This window comes from Triturus cristatus, chromosome 4_1 (genome assembly GCF_964204655.1).
Source record: "Triturus cristatus chromosome 4_1, aTriCri1.1, whole genome shotgun sequence".
Lineage (NCBI taxonomy): Eukaryota > Metazoa > Chordata > Amphibia > Caudata > Salamandridae > Triturus > Triturus cristatus.
The window spans coordinates 92,051,108-92,068,477 of NC_140585.1; the positions used below are offsets into that span (position 1 = coordinate 92,051,108).

Consider the following 17,370-nt stretch of genomic DNA (forward strand, 5'->3'; position numbering starts at 1 on the left):
GTGACCACCCAGGGGTGGTAGGAAGGCCGTCGCGGCGGGTTCCATTGAGCATTATTGCCCAAAGTGCTAGACGTGTGGAACTTTGAGGGGTGCTCCGATATTCCCGAAGGAATTTCTGAAGGTGCTGTTCTGAGTCGGCATGTTCAGCTACGGCGATGTGGAACTCTTTATTTATGGTCCTCATGAACCTCTCAATTTTGCCGTTTGCTTGTGGCCATTGCGGGGTGATATGCCTGTGCCTGATGCCGTGGTGGTGTAGGAACTCAAGAAACCTGTGCCCTTGGAATGGGGGCCCGTTGTCACTTTTGATTTCCTCGGGGCGCCCAAACATGGCAAAGCTCTTGTCCAGCACTATGCCCACGTGTGAGAATGATGGTGAGTTGATGACTTCTACCAGAGGGTACTTGGAGTAGATGTCAATTATGGCTAAGGTGGTTCTGCCATCCGGGAAACTCCCAAAATCAATGCTGATCTTTTCCTTGGGGCCTCTCCCTTGTACCTTGGTGTGGATGGGCACGGGCCTTTCCGGGCCAATGGTCACTTGGTAGGTCACCTTCCGTCTCGACGACACTGGCGTCCATTCCTCTCTTGATCTGGGCATAGCACTTCTCGGACAGGTAGAGCGCTTTGCTGGCATAGGCCAGAGTGGCCCACCGACCTGGTTCTTGCTCCTGAGTGAGGACGGCCCCCAGACCGACAGGGCTGGCATCCCCCAATATCTCTGTTCATTTGGCCGGGTTAAAGTACACCAGGGTCGTGTGATCAAGGAGAGCATTCTTGACTGCTTGTAATGCTGCCTCTTCAGCAGATCCCCACTGCCATATGGCATCAGCACGGGTGAGATTCCGGAGAGGCTCGGCAATGGTGGCGAGGTCTGGAATGAAACAGCCACAGTATGTCGCCATCCCAAGGAAGCTGCGCACTTCCACTACTGTGAGTGGCGCCGGGGAATTTTTGATGGCCTGGGACTTCCGAGGGTCAACCTGGATCCCTTCCTGTGTGAAAATATATCCGAAGAATTCTATCCTCTGCTGGAATAGCAGGCACTTCTCTCTCTGTAGATTGACCCCGTGGTCTCGGTGCCTTTTCAGTGTGTCCCTTAGGTGCTTGTAGTTTTCTTTGACAGTCTGTGAGTGGATGAGGATGACTACACTCACATTTAGCATGCCCGGCAGTCTGACCAGGATGTCTTTGACTGTGTTTTGGAAAATTTCTGCGGCTGACGATATGCCAAAATTGAGGCGTTTTTATCTTCTGAGCCCTAGATGGGTACTGAACGTGGTGATGTACCGGCTCTCTTTGGCAAGCAGCAGTTGATGATAGCCGGCATTCAGGTCCAACTTTGAAAACCACCAATGTGGATTTCCCTGATCAGTTATGTCCCCTATCTTGGACCCCAACGGTTCTATATGGTTCTATATGCATGTTACAAGTACATGTATGTTTCCTCCAGTTCCAGTTTCGAAGACGCAAACACATGTGCGTCCACCGTTAACATGTCCTCTGTCAGATCCGCCATGAATGGGCTGGATATTCGATTCCTAAGTATGAAAGGCCACCGACTTTATATGGCTAAGTTACTCCATTTTTACAGTTCAGGCAAGTAGGCCCGATTCTGTCCTCAAAGCCTTTCCCTGCTCTCTGCCTCTGACAGCTTCAGCTTGAGCCTGCATCTGTGACCATGAACTTTGTCTCATTCTCTGTGCGGCCCACGAAGCCTGACATCAGCCTATTCTCTGCCAAGAGCTGTATTTCACCTTCGAATTATCTGCTTCCCCCTCAGCCGATGCATTCCTGCCTAGTAGCTTAAGTAAACATTCCTCCAGTTACCAAGCAAAAGGCCCGGTTTCTCTGCCCTCATGCAAGTAATTCATAGCCCTGTCACCATGGAATATTCCCATCCCCTCGCATTCAGTGTAGACACTTAGACGCTTGTACACACACACACAGTCAGTATAGAATAGATTCTGTCCGAGAGCCCTTCCCTTGTGGATAACACAGTTCTTTAAACATAGGATATTAGATATGATTTGGGATTAGGTTGACATAACCCCAGACTTTTGTCTCCACATGTAGAGCTAAATGTCAAGTCCCTTTCACCCTCTAGTTGCACGTCTATCACACGTCATGCTGCTGCGCGCGCATCTCTGCCAAGTATTTCTGCTGACATTGCGAAATCATCTCCAGGTATCCACCCACACATGACAATTTACCCCTTATCATCAAGTGGACGCCCACATGGACGCCCACCTTCACGCCTACTTACACACCCACATGCTCTTATCTCATTCTCTCTTGCTCTCTTGCTTACGTACAATTGAGAAATGTATATATACTGTACTCTGTGAATAATGTTTTGAGAATATTGAGAATACTTTTCAGCCCCGTCCAGATCCTTTTTGGTGATGGAGATATTCTCCCTTTGACTCGAGTTATTGGAATAAATCCCTTTATGAATCTGATACCACAGACTCAGCTTCTTGCTTTATGCATGATCTTATTGATATCTGAAAAATTATGATAGCGTGATATTTTATTTACCACAGAATGGCGCCCGAACAGTTTAATCTCTTTCCCCACACGCCGGAGATGAAGGTCCTGTTTTGCCCCCTTCCATAGCCGTGATGGACTTCAAGCGTGCACGTCGCGGGTTTTTCCCGCCAACTCCCTCAGGCCACCGAAGGGGACAGACTGCGACAAGGCATCCATACGAGGCGGTGAGGAACGCAGATTGTCTACCCAGAGCCCACCTGCGAGAGAGCTGCGTCTGAGGTATACAGAGGCCCACCAGGTTTTCAAAGTCCCGATGTCCAGAGGGTCCGATGTCCGCAGTCGTCGAGTCCAGTCCATTCTCTGAGGCCTTCCGTTTCAAGGAGCTACTCGGTGAGTACCATCGCCGGGGAGGCGTGTTGACGCGCACATAGGTTGTGCCGGTCAAGACGGATTTGGGTACACAAATCCGGTCTGCACTGTTTAGCAGTGTATATGTACTGTTTAGCAGTATATCAAGTATTCCGAAGTATTCAGTTATTGTCAAGAATTCAGCGTGGTGATTAGTTAGGCAGACTGTCATCATTGTCGGTCGTTGTTAAAATGTTTAATGTTTAATGTTTAAAGTGTTCAAATATTGTGGTATGAATGATTGTTCATTGTTCACTGTTCATTATTGTGTTTTTTTTGTATTAAGTGTGTTCAAGATTAAGTATCAGATCAGTTGTCAATATGCCGCTCTTTTCGAAGTTAAGACAGATTACTACTAGAAAAGGGGTGCTTGAAGAAGCAGTTCCTATTCCTCCTAGGGACACTCCAGGGCAAATAATGTATCACAAGCATGGCTTAGACGCCATATTATTCCTTGATCTATGGGTGGACTACACCAAAGAGTTACCAGAAAGTCAGAGATGGCCCGTAGCTGGGACCTGGGATGCCGAATGTATCATGAAAGTCGAAGAAGAGTTGTGGAAGAGGAAAGCTAGACAGTCACAGAAAGACGCTGTTGAATTATGGCGTAAAGAATAGCATAGACGCACAGAGTAAGCGCTCAGAAAAGAAGAGAAAAGTAGGGAGGATTCAGACAAAGCCCGAGAAAACGTGTTAGTTGAGGAAGGTATACGAGTAAAAGATGGACAACGAAACACTCTTATGAAAGAGAAAATGTAGACCAGCTTGGAAGGATGCCATTGAGTTTTTGGCGCAAGGAGTGACATAGAAGGACAGAGTAAGTGTTTCACGAAGCAGAGAGAAGTGGACTGGTGTCTGGAAAAGCCAAGGATGAGATGTTACAGGAGGAATTTGAGCTGGTAAAATGAGCGTAGGCTGACAGAAAAAGAAATACTGACGTTGCTGGTATTTATCCCGTCCTTTCAGAGGACCTAGCAAGAGTGGCCCCAGTAAAAAGACCAGTTCTAATACATATATTAATTACATAGTAGCCCAAAGGTTCTTGAGCCCCCCACCAAATGAACAGCGCATAGCTGGTTTTTACATGGTCCAACATTTGACTACATTGTCAATAGGAAATTGAGAGGGGTGCAGCTAGAGAAGGAGCAACTCCTGTGATTTGATGACACCCCTAATGTACAAAGTGTTAACGAAAAATAATTAGGGACAAGTTTATCTTGGAAAAAGATTTGTGGGTATTTAGAATTTGCAAATTTTTCATGAATACAGGTTTGTGTTCTTGATGGTCCAGTGAGCCAATGTGCTGGGTCAAGTCGGTAAGATTATGACCCCCTGAGTGCAAATTGTATGTAAAAATAATTTTTCAATTGAGCGAATTATTGCAGTTTTTATGGAATTGAGTAGTCTTTTTGTCTTTGACAGCTTCAGAGTGAGGAGAAGGTGGGGGCCGTGTAGAGCAGAATGTGATACAGAAATCGGAGACAGATTCTGACCTTGTAGCCAGTGTAGGTGGGGGCCGATGAGAGGAGCAGAACAGGGCACTGCTTAGAAGGCTTCTCTGACATCGCATCTGTGTAATGCCTGCAGCTGGAGAGCCTTGGGGCCAGGAGTAGGAAAAACAAACAAAAGATGGCTGGCAGCCCAGGCTCAGGCCGCGCTGAGGGGCTATTTTTAACTTCTCTGATAAGACAGGGCAGCTGAGAAATGTAAGTCGAGAAAGATTCCCTTGTTCTATTCTGTGCAAAACAAGTGCCCCGAGGAAATGTCTATGGAGAAGATTTGTTTTATTTTTTAGCAATTGTTATATTGCTTCTGGTCAGAAAGTAAAATGTTGCTCTTGTTTGGAATTTTAAGGGCTATGTGCCTATATAAAAACGATTTTCAAATTCAGACATTTTTGAATTGTGGCCACAAGCTGCCACCAGTTGCATTGGATAAATGATCCAGTGGTTACGGGTCTGTGAGGAAAGATGTGAGATGCATCTTCGACTAGGACATGAGGGTACATTGTGTACAAAGAAGCATAGCACATTTTTATAAAAAAAAAAAAAAAAAAAAAAAAAAAAAAAAAGAGACAGGTTCGTGTGTTCGTCATTTTTTGATTATTGTTGCTGATCCTGTGTGTCAGACTTGACGCGGTCATCATTGGGATGACCCACTGCCAGATGGGGTTGTATAGGGCAGGTAAATAAGTTATTGATTATAAGCCTGACAAATTAAGCAGGCCAGAATGTTCGCATCTGAGCTGTAGGTACTGTAATTACGCATCGCTGCTCATTTATATATGTTAGTGTAATTATCCATGCTTTCTGTGCCCGGTATACTGATGGCTTGGCACAATTACTAAATTTCACAGACATGATATTACCATTATCATGCTGTCAAAATAGCAGACAACACGTTATCAGTGTATGTCTAATTGGTGTTGGAGATGAATGAAACAAAAGAAAAAGGCTATGCAAGACTAAAATATTTTTCACATAACTGCCTTTCTCTTATAGACAGGCAGCCTCGGTCATATGTTTCCAGATTGGACATTAAGGAACAATTATGATCTGTGCACTCGCATTTTAACTCTTGAAAGGCCTGTTTTAAATAGGGACTGCCACCACAGAGGGACATATGAGGCCCGGTATTTAGGGTAATGAGAAAATATCTGACAGGATTTCCTTTTTAAAGTTTGCTTTAGTAAGCTCATTCTTGTGAGTGGTGGCCCCAAAAGTTGACTTGTTTTTGAATTAGGCTATTTATTGTATAGGTGGAAATTATTGCACATTGACTGATTTCTTTAGCAGATAAATTATTAATTATCAACATTAACAACTGTTCTTAAACTTGGTTTTCCGAATATTTAGGTAATTTAGCATTCCTATTAGGGCCTCCTAGCATTAATATTGACTTCAGGTTGGTGTAGGTTCATGTAATAGGGACATTTGCATATGAGATGTCATTTGGCTAGCTTATGAGCTAACACAATGAGGTTTGTACATTAATTTGAAGGATTTCTCGCCGTTTCACATACGCTGTGTATCTCCTATAATTTTGCTTACGCCCAGTAGCTACACACAGGGATTAATAGTATTGTCAAGACACAGGGTGGCCCCTGAGGAGGTTCGCTTCCCGCTAGCCCCTTAAGAAATTAAGCCCCTTAGAAATTAGCCCCCTTAGAAATTAAGCCAAGGAAATAGGTATGGTGTTTTCCCCTTTTTCTCATGTTTTATTGTGATCTTTCAGGGGAATTAGTCCAAGCCCCTAATACAGCTTCTACTAAAGTCCTCCCTTGGACACAAGAACACACTGTGGCATTTGAAGAATTAAAGAGAGCTTTATGTCAAGCACCAGTTTTAGCAAACCCTGATTACAACAAATCGTTTATGTTTTTGTGACAGAGCGGGATGGAACAGCACTATCTGTCCTAACACAAGATCATGCAGGAAAACACGAGCCCTGTGCTTATTTTTCTAGTACATTAGACCCAGTAGCACAGGCTGTGCCTGCGTGCCAAAAATCAGTTGCAGCAATGGCCTTAGCCATAAGACAAAGTGACTCGATAGTGCTGGGCCACCCTCTGACAGTACAAGTACCACACGCAGTAGAGGTTCTCTTGAACCGGACACAAACACAACACCTGACTGTAGCTAGACTGACGGATTATGAGCTGACGTTATTTCAACCACACATAGAGATCAGACGATGCAACATACTGAATCCTGCTACCCTTTTGCCCTCCAGTACAGAAAGCGTTTCACCACACAACTGTGTTGAAGTAATACATACCGTGACTAAACCAAGACAAGACTTGACAGATGTTGCACTCCCAGACCCCGAGCTAACACTATATGTTGACGGCTCATGCATGAGGACAGGGGCGGGAGAATTAGTGGCAGCATATGCAGTGACTGCTGATACTGTAATAATAGAGACTAAAAGAATAGACATATTGTCAGCACAAGCAGCAGAGCTCATCGCCCTGACACAAGCGTGCATAAGAGCTAAGCACCTGAGAGTAAACATTTACACCGATTTTGTGGAGAGAAAGAGGTTTCTTGACCTCTCATGGGGCCAAGATACAGCATGGCCCCCTTATTCAAGCCCTACTGGAAGCAATACATTTACCAACAGCCATAGCTATCCTAAAATGTAAAGCACATACTAGAGCCACAGATACCATTTCCCAAGGCAATGATCTGGCAGACCGAACTGCTAAACAGACAGCTCAGACCCCACTAGACATAACAAAGTTACAGGTTCAATAAGTGTCCAAAGCCATGACAGTTAGGGATCCTTCCAGGGATGTACAAGACATTCAGACACATGCTACTGTAGACGAATTAAAGAAATGATCGGAACAAGGAGGGGTACTGACTGATCAAGGTTGGATGACAAAGGGCAAATCCACATGGTTTCTTCCTGATACCATGGTACAAGTGATTATAAATACCGCACATAGTCCTGCACACTTAGGAGAAAAAGCAATGATAGATAGCTTACAGAATATATGGTTCAACAAGCACCTGCGTGCAGCAGCGAAACAAAAGGTCAGAACATGTATGATCTGTTGCCAATTCAATGCAGGTAAAGGCATTCCGATGGAACAAGGTGGATTCCATCCACCTGACCACCCTTTTGAAGTGCTCCAAATGGATTATATCCAAATAAACAGATGTAGAGGTTACAAATATGTCCTGGTACTAATGAAGCAGGTGTCCCTTCTGTTAGGGTATACCTGGAAATTCCATTGTGTGCGACATCCTGAAGCAGCAGGCCTTGTAGAAAGACATAATCAGACATTAAAAATTTGCGCAGACAAAGGTATAGACTGGATGGTAGCCCTGCCGGTTGCCCTCTTTTACATGCGAATTGTAGCTCATTCTAGAACAGGCTTATCTCCCTATGAAGTGGTCTTTGGTAGACCACCAAAATATGTGGGCACTACAATGCCTAAAAGATTACTTATGTTGACAGTAACATGCTGACAGATTACCTGGCTTCCTTGATGTCTGCACTACTCTCTTGTTGTTCGCAGGTTGCTGCCGCCTTGCCTGACAACACCCAGGTCAAAGAATACTCCATCGCTCCTGGATGAAGTGCTCTGGACCACGGGGACGACCACGGGGACGGCCGTTAAAGTCAAAGTGCACCTTCACCACTCTTTTACAAAGGAAAAAAAAAACTTTGAACTTGGATTTTGAACAACATTTTCTAGAGGAGAATGCCCAGAAGTTTCCACAAAGCTAAACCTTGATTCAAAAAGTCAGAACCCGTTTGATCAATTAAGTCCACTAGGTGGTGAAGCGGTTGAACATGTATTCTGGCTCGCATAAGATCTTGGACAATAACATAAAGCAAAAATAAGAGAGTTAGATAAGAAGCAAATAGATGTATAGTGACTGTAATTTTTCAATATCTTAAGAGCATCACGATAATATGTATCAGCTTAATACTACATGCTATTTTTCCTCCTATTGCCTCACTTTTACACTCCTCCACTAATGATACCATAAAGCACACATTTAGTGATCTGCCATCCTATGAGCTATCATATCGACTTGCCTTACGCAACAATACCTTTATTCAGATGCTGCACCATTCACATCAGACTAGCAATGCTACAGACTGCTGGGTCTGTGGCCGACTCCCCCCCCCTATCAGAACTATAAGGGAGTTTTGCCCCTCTTTCTCTATCCGTTCACACACAATGGCTCCTGTGGAGCATGGTTTAGTTTGATTAATTCCCTAGATTCGAATTCCGCCGTTTATCAAGACAACTGGGTATGGGGAAACCTAAACTTAGTTTTGCTTAAAGTCTGCTACCCTAACAAGGAGGGACTTCCCAAAAGAACAGGAACTGATCTAAGAAATGAAGTATATGGATTAGGTAATTTTACACTTAACCTCATGATCCTGAACGTTGAATCTGAAGCTACACCAATCTTGCCCGCCATGTCCGTATTCCCAGTAAAAGAGGAATTATGTATAAGAAAGAATGGCTCCATACACATGGGCCATAGTAAATGCACCACTGTAATAAAATTCAGTGATCAAGGCAAGTCTACATTTAGAGCTTCTCGTCATTCCTACTTTATATGTGGCCAGACCGCATATATACGCTTACCTCTAGATTGGGATGGTACCTGTTACATAGCATTCCTCCTACCACCTGTTTTCCTAGCTCCTCCTGATTCTCATAGAAATACTCATTTAGTACACAATATACAGCAGAGAGATCTCCCAATTGTCAATTACACTGAAACAGCATGGGAAAAAATACACAGATTTCAATAAAGGTTTCTTTCCCTATATAGGTACAGTTACCAATAGTAAACTGATACGTAGATTAACCAGAACCCTTGAAGCAGTAGTGAACGAAACTATTTCCGCCTTAGGCAATTTAACAGAAGAGCAGTCTGCTATGCGGATTGTTGTGCTTCAAAATAGTCTTGTCCTTGACGTTATCCTGGCCGATAGGGGCGGAGCTTGTAGGGTCATCGGATCAAGCTATTGCATTTTTCATACCAGAAAATTCGCCATCTGTATATAAAGCCATAACTCGCCTTCATAAGATTGTAAGCCAGATACACCAGAATCCAGGCACCTGGACTTGGTCCGGTTGGTTTTGGAGTGTATTATCTACCTTTGGATGGAGGGTCCTATCCTTCCTAGGTATTGGCCTTCTCATACTATTCAGTTGCTGTCTATGCCTGCAATGTGGACCAGCGATTTGTGGTCTGTGTGCCACATCGTGTATTCCACATCAAGGTTTTCGCTCAAGATCCCGGAAGAAGAAAGAAGAAGAAATGATGCTCCATGAGCAAATCGATGGATTAATGAAGATTGATGTTTCTTGACGGGCAAGTAGGGGACAAGGAGGGAATGTGGAAATGTGGATTTCCCTGATCAGTTATGTCCCCTATCTTGGACCCCAACGGTTCTATATGGTTCTATATGCATGTTACAAGTACATGTATGTTTCCTCCAGTTCCAGTTTCGAAGACGCAAACACATGTGCGTCCACCGTTAACATGTCCTCTGTCAGATCCGCCATGAATGGGCTGGATATTCGATTCCTAAGTATGAAAGGCCACCGACTTTATATGGCTAAGTTACTCCATTTTTACAGTTCAGGCAAGTAGGCCCGATTCTGTCCTCAAAGCCTTTCCCTGCTCTCTGCCTCTGACAGCTTCAGCTTGAGCCTGCATCTGTGACCATGAACTTTGTCTCATTCTCTGTGCGGCCCACGAAGCCTGACATCAGCCTATTCTCTGCCAAGAGCTGTATTTCACCTTCGAATTATCTGCTTCCCCCTCAGCCGATGCATTCCTGCCTAGTAGCTTAAGTAAACATTCCTCCAGTTACCAAGCAAAAGGCCCGGTTTCTCTGCCCTCATGCAAGTAATTCATAGCCCTGTCACCATGGAATATTCCCATCCCCTCGCATTCAGTGTAGACACTTAGACGCTGTACACACACACACAGTCAGTATAGAATAGATTCTGTCCGAGAGCCCTTCCCTTGTGGATAACACAGTTCTTTAAACATAGGATATTAGATATGATTTGGGATTAGGTTGACATAACCCCAGACTTTTGTCTCCACATGTAGAGCTAAATGTCAAGTCCCTTTCACCCTCTAGTTGCACGTCTATCACACGTCATGCTGCTGCGCGCGCATCTCTGCCAAGTATTTCTGCTGACATTGCGAAATCATCTCCAGGTATCCACCCACACATGACAATTTACCCCTTATCATCAAGTGGACGCCCACATGGACGCCCACCTTCACGCCTACTTACACACCCACATGCTCTTATCTCATTCTCTCTTGCTCTCTTGCTTACGTACAATTGAGAAATGTATATATACTGTACTCTGTGAATAATGTTTTGAGAATATTGAGAATACTTTTCAGCCCCGTCCAGATCCTTTTTGGTGATGGAGATATTCTCCCTTTGACTCGAGTTATTGGAATAAATCCCTTTATGAATCTGATACCACAGACTCAGCTTCTTGCTTTATGCATGATCTTATTGATATCTGAAAAATTATGATAGCGTGATATTTTATTTACCACACTATGTCGTCCATCGTTGGTGTTATGTGGCGTTCACACTGAATGGCTTTGTTGGGTAGGCGCATGTCTATGCAGAGTCTTATTTTTCCTGGTTGGTGGGTTTTTCAGTGATTACCATGGGGGACAACCATGGTGTGGGTCCTGACACTTTCTCTATGACTCCTAGGTTTTCTAATTTTTGCAGTTCTTCTTCCACTATGGGTCTGAGGTGGAAAGCACTAATATACAAGAAGATGCCTCCTGAAGCCGATATGGAAAGGTGCCACATTCTATGATATACAAGAAGATAACGGCTGAAGAAGGTTCCAAAAGATACCTCCTTCACTGACATACCAGAAGATACCTCCTGAAAAAGGTAGGAAGATACCTCCTTCACTGACATACCAGAAGATACCCCCCAAAGAAGGTACTGAAAGATACCACCTTCCCTGACATACAAGACGATACCTGCCGAAAAAGATACCTGAAGGTACCTTCTTCACTGACATACGAGAAGATACCTCCCGAAGAATGTACCAGAGGATACCACCTTCACTGACATACCAGAAGATATCTCCAAAAGAAGGTAGCTGAAGGTACCTTCTTCAGTCATACATAAACAGAAGGGACTGCAGTGTAACTAGTTCGTGAATCCTATTCTTAAAAAATAAGGGAGCTGGCAGCACTTGTTTGACTAGCGCGAATATATATTTTTTTAAATCTTCAGTAGAAAAATATCTAATGGATGGTTAAAGGAAGAAAATATAAATATATCAGGAGATAAGTGGAGAAAACTTAATGAATTAACTTTTCAATGCTTAGGAGCGCGATCTTTCTTAAAATGCATTTTTATTCTAAGTGGCTACTTACATTCCCAGTCATTTAAATGGGATTTTTCCAAATAGTTTGGCTACCAACTTTAGATGTAATAGTGTGGCCTAAGCAAACTAGTTGATCAATGGACCAGAGAAGCACTCCACTTTTTCCTTATATAATCTCCTAACTAAATGAGATTTGCCTATTTACTTATATAATCTCCTAACTAAATGAGATTTGCCTATTTAAGCAAACTAGTCCCAATTTATATGGTCCGGTGATCAGCTATTTTTTTAATTTTTATCTAATCCATAAGTATCTCAAGAAATTATTTGCTACACATATTTTGCGTAATCCATGAATCCCATTGATCGGATATTATGTTATGCAAGGTGCAGAGCATAGATCATGAAAACTGAAATATAGATTGCAATGTTGGTAGCTCGCTCGTTAATATTCCAACGCTGGAGAACTTCCGTGACCCCCATTTTCACAGAATAGCTCGCGAAAATGATCAGTTGCGGCAGAGTGAAACAAGTTAAATCAACACAAATGTTTTTGACAATCTGGGCTCCTTGTTTATCTCAAAGCTAAATACTGTACTATGCGCTGTGACACTTTATGCCCTGTTCACGCACTTTATCTACGCACCTCTGTGAACACAACACTTTGACTGACTGGAGCTTTATTGTACCAATTATGTCTTCTTGCTTGAAATCATAGATTTTGATGTATTCTGTAATACAGCCCTATGCATGGATTCTAGACAGTCGTTTGATGACACTTAATTATTGTTTTTAATTCTTCTTCATTAATCTTAATTATTACTCTGTCTTTTAAAGTAAAATAATAAATAAGATTAAAATAAATAAACTGAGTGCTGAACTTCTGTTCTCTTTCTTTGCTTTTCAAATTTTATGCCAAATATTGTTAATGTGCTTCTCCTTATGTTACGTTTCTCTGTTTTTCTCGTCCTCTATAGTGCCCTCAAGTTGCTATGATGATCCGGAATGCAATAAAGGTATTTGCTCAGGTAGCAAATGCATTTGCACCCAGGGATACACAGGATCAAACTGTAAAGAAGGTAAGAGCAAACAGATGGCTTGGAGAACCACATAATGGTATCTGTCAATGATTCACTGAAGATGACCAGATAAAAGTTTCATGCTAGTTCTTTGGGTCAGCCATCCCAGAAACTCATGCAATACATCCTAACAAATAAGGAGGGAATGGAAAAATGGTGCATTTTTATGTTTGTAGAGAGCTACCATTTGCCACTGGAACCCATTTGGTAAAGTGGCTGAACCGCACACTCTATCTAGTGTAGAATACCGCCATGAGGTAAACAGCAATTTACTTTTTGTTTTGTTATTATTATAGATCTTCTAAATTCATACAATAAGATCAGCAAAATTAAGAAACTTTTTAATATTGTGTGGGTAAAACATCTTTAAATCTATTTGTAACTAGTAGCATTGAAAAGCTGCTGCTTTTGTGTAAATACAATATCTGTAATAAAATTATAACATGTCTTGCTTACTCAATGCTTTATTGTCATAGCATGTCTTGATTACTTCATGCTCTGTGCTCATAACTTGGTTACTCCATGTTCTGTGCTAATACCATGTCTTCCTCACTCTGTGCTCTGTTCTCATATGCACTGTACTTCTGATCAGTTATGTCAAAAAGCAACGTCATGTCTACCTAGGATGTGGTTGAGCTACTGATGTCTTCTGGGTCGATGTTCTTACACTTCTATGAAAACCACCTTCTTACTCCTCTAATGCAACACTCTTTGTCCAGTGATTGGGCACCTGAAAGAGGTGGCAATGTGTAAAGCACTTGAAGCTATGTTAATGCCTCTGGCCGCAAATGTCTAAGGGCCACTTGGCTCTGGAGAATACCTGTTGGCAACCATGACTAGGTACATAGCCAGGGTCCTGCTAGGAAACCTGCTGACACCTGTAGTAGCTTTTATCAATGAAATGGCTGCAGCATGGGAATTCCAACCAAACTACAAAGCGAAAAGAACACACATTGTGTGTTGTCAAACTGAGAGGATGCTTCGAGCACCCACTTGTGACCCAAACTTAAATGAAGCCGGTGATTTGCATCATGGAACATTGCATGTTATGAATCAATAAGTTGGTCAAAGGTCAATGATAATCAAGATCTTGATACTACAACAAGTTCTAAGTGACTAAACGAAAACACTGCACAGTTCTACAGCAAAATATCCTGCTAAGATAGTCTTGTTTAACAGGCTGATACCAGATAGGCCCACCCACTTCTATTTTTGGGAACCACAACATTTCTTTCCTCATCAGAACTTCACGCAAAGCAAGAGAGAGAAAAACACAGACGGGAGAACAGCAGAGGAAGTAGGAGGAAGAGAAAGACAGAAAAACATTGATAAAGGGAGAAAGCAAGGATGAAAAGGAAGGAGAAAGAGTGAGATACGTGCAAGGGATTACCTGGTGGTAGATCAAAGAGGCCATGGGTGGAATTGGACTACAGGAGGTAGCCCATAAACCACAGGGAGACTGGGGCAATAATTAGTAACATACAACAGTGTCTCGAGCCAGGGTATCATTCAACGTACAAGTACATGTGGCACAGTTAATTGCATTTGATTAAATCCGAAGGAGGAGAAAGCCAGGGAGACATTTTTCTTATGAAGGTGATTTGTATTTCTGTCACAGAACATATTAGACATATTGATATTCATATTTATAGGTACATGAGGCGATAGCACTGCGTTACATTAAATGGCATGTAACCATAAAGATTCTGTGAACAAGTGCTCGTAAGGTTTGAGTGATGGCGCAAGGGACACGTGATGTGGTATATACAGCGATTGCGGTGGACGCAACAAGGCATGTGAAGTTAAAACAATTTCTTTACATATAGAACACCCAAACAGTAATTGTTACAGAGCTATACTGATTTGGATAGGGTATTCGTTTGTTAGAAGCACCAAGATTTTCGCTGCGGGAGTCGATGGTGTTTCAGCCTGTAGATGTATAAGGCCATTATCAGGACCAGGTTAAGTGGTATTTGATATGCAGTGTAAACATTCGAGGTTGGGCTCAATTCGGTGCGGCACTCAATGTCCCAAGCGAACGGCTGGGCGAGTCAGGTGAGTAGCGATGAGTCAATCAATTAGCCAGAGAGCTCCAGAGTGCTGCTCTATGAATCGGCATTCAGGGGCGGAGCGTTGTAGCTGGCATCAGTCAGGTTAAGTCAAACATGTTCTGTGATTGAAATACAAATCACCTTCATAAGAAAAATGTCTCCCTGGCTTTCTCCTCCTTCAGATTTAATCCAATGCAATTAACTGTGCGACATGTACTTGTACGTCAAATGATACCCTGGCTCGAGACACTATGGGTGGAATTAGGACTGTGCATCCTTGGTATTCAGTGCCCCGACCTTTGATAGCACCGGTCATGGGCTTCTAAACAAAACATTGGGCACCAGCACTTGTTTACCGCTTAAGCACTGACTAATACTCTGCTGGGCTGTTTTTTGAATGACAGGCCCCAGCTCACATAATATGATGAAAGAAATGGACCACAATACAAACAAAAATATAAGACAGTAGAGTGGCACGATAAGACGTCACAACATCCATCAGGAGATTGGGCCACAGCACTCCACTGGATAAACCAGAAAGAACAATGCAACTGTAATCCGTAGGCCAACATTCCATGAGTTACGTTTGAAATGTATTTAACTTCAGCAATTACCATGGATCCAACACCAATTCTTGAGCATCTTCACTGGAAGACATAATGATGAAGGTAACATTGAGAGCATTGAGCCGCCAGTGGCTTGTGGTGATGCAGCGTTTGTCACTTGTTGTTGAGAACTCTTAGATAACCCAACAACTCCTGGAACAAATATCACCTGCTCCATTCTCTGACTCTGTCTATGCTTACCCAATGCTTACAGCTGAGATATCGTCTCTTTCCTGTCCCTGCGACAGTGCTGAAATATGCTGCAATCTCATTCTTGCAGCAGAAGTCACATGTGGCAGCTGGGTGTGGATGTGGTCCCACACCAGCGACTGGGAGTGGGTGCTTGAGGGCATGTTGTGAGTAATGATCCTTTGAAGAAGCTCTTCCAGGCCTAAGGCTATATGTGCTCAACTGCACTCTTTCTACCTGGTCATGATTCATGGCCCCCTGCTCCTGCTCAGGTGGAGATGGAGATATATATGAGTCATATCCTCTCTAAAATGTATTGTGGGTTTGCATGTCACACCGACTCTATTAGCACCCTTTGCTAGAACAATGTTTGCATGTTACTTTAATCTACAATATCATTGATAGGTCCCGGCATGTGAAATTGTCAATTCAAGATTATAAATTATCAGTGCGTCTCCATGAGTTTTGTCAGTCATGTGTTATAATAAATAATGTAAAAACAAAAATCCCATTTACCACTAAAAGTTACCTGTGTATGGTTTTCTTCCTCCATTACAGAGACCACAGCCTGCTACGTGAATAGCTGCCTCCATGGTATTTGCCCATCTCAACAGTGCGTTTGTGACGATGGATACACAGGACCCGCCTGTGATGAAGGTGAGAAAGAATGAGCACATTTGTGGACCACACAACGGCCACAATCAAAGGATGCATTACAGATCATCGGTACAAAAGTCTTTACCACTGTTTTTGCTGCAGATCTATCCATTAAATCTGTGCATAGATTAAAGTACAACACATATTAAACAAGCACGGACAAAAGGCAATACTCGGGTATCTGATGCAGGCCTGTTGGCTTTTCCAAATGTTTTTTAATGCGTTTGTAAACCATTATTACAGAAACATTAACAACATGGTTGAATGTATGTGAAGATATGTGCAGGACATGCAACCACTTGTCTTTCAATGTATTTGCAATACATTGTTAGACCTGACAGCATTAGGGTGGTCTTCCCTCCAACTTTATGCCTGCCTCCTCCACTTTTCCAACCTCATTTTTGCTGGTAGTAGGACTCTGTGCACTTTACCACTGCTAACCAGTGCTTGTGCTCTCTCCCCTACACATGGTAATATTGGTTTAACCCGAAGTCTCTAGTATAGCGGTACTCCCTGTACCTAGGATCTGTAAATTAACCAATTGTGCCACCCACTTAAGTTGTCCCTTAAACATCTCTCGGGCTTGCCATTGTAGAGCCTGTGTATGTATATTACACTCCCATGTTTACCTGGCAAAATAAATGCTTTGCCAGGCCCAAACCGCCCCTTTTTATACATAAAAGTCATCCCTAAGGTATGCCGTGGACTACTCAAAGGGCAGGATGCAATGTATTTAAAAGGTAGTGTGGGGGGCCGGCTCTGTATATAGTGAACTAAAATTAAGTACACTGTGTAGAGAATCCAGTGATTCCCTTATGGGCCGAAAGAGGCAAACCTAAAACTCTATTTTGTGGTAGTGTGGGCGAGCAGCTAGGCTATAAGAGGGTAGTGCTAAGCATTTGTTGTACTCACAGAGGCAATAAAGCGACACACACTCAAAGAATACATCTGAGACCAATTTAGAAAAATAACGCTTATTTTTAATGAATTTATGAAAGCAAGAACTTAGTTCAGAGGTG

The 17,370-nt window shown here is 42.9% G+C and overlaps 1 protein-coding gene across 5 annotated transcripts in view; it reads left to right on the forward strand.

Annotated features, from left to right (window-relative positions):
- LOC146839631 (uncharacterized) overlaps nucleotides 1–17,370 on the forward strand; it is a 606,426-nt gene that overhangs the window by 311,832 nt on the left and 277,224 nt on the right. For all 5 annotated transcript variants that reach the window (XM_085651721.1, XM_085651726.1, XM_085651724.1 and 2 more), the window contains exons 5-6: nucleotides 12,748–12,849; nucleotides 16,253–16,351. In XM_085651721.1, the coding sequence (XP_085507847.1) occupies nucleotides 12,748–12,849; nucleotides 16,253–16,351 (201 nt within the window). The remainder of the gene's footprint in view (nucleotides 1–12,747; nucleotides 12,850–16,252; nucleotides 16,352–17,370) is intronic.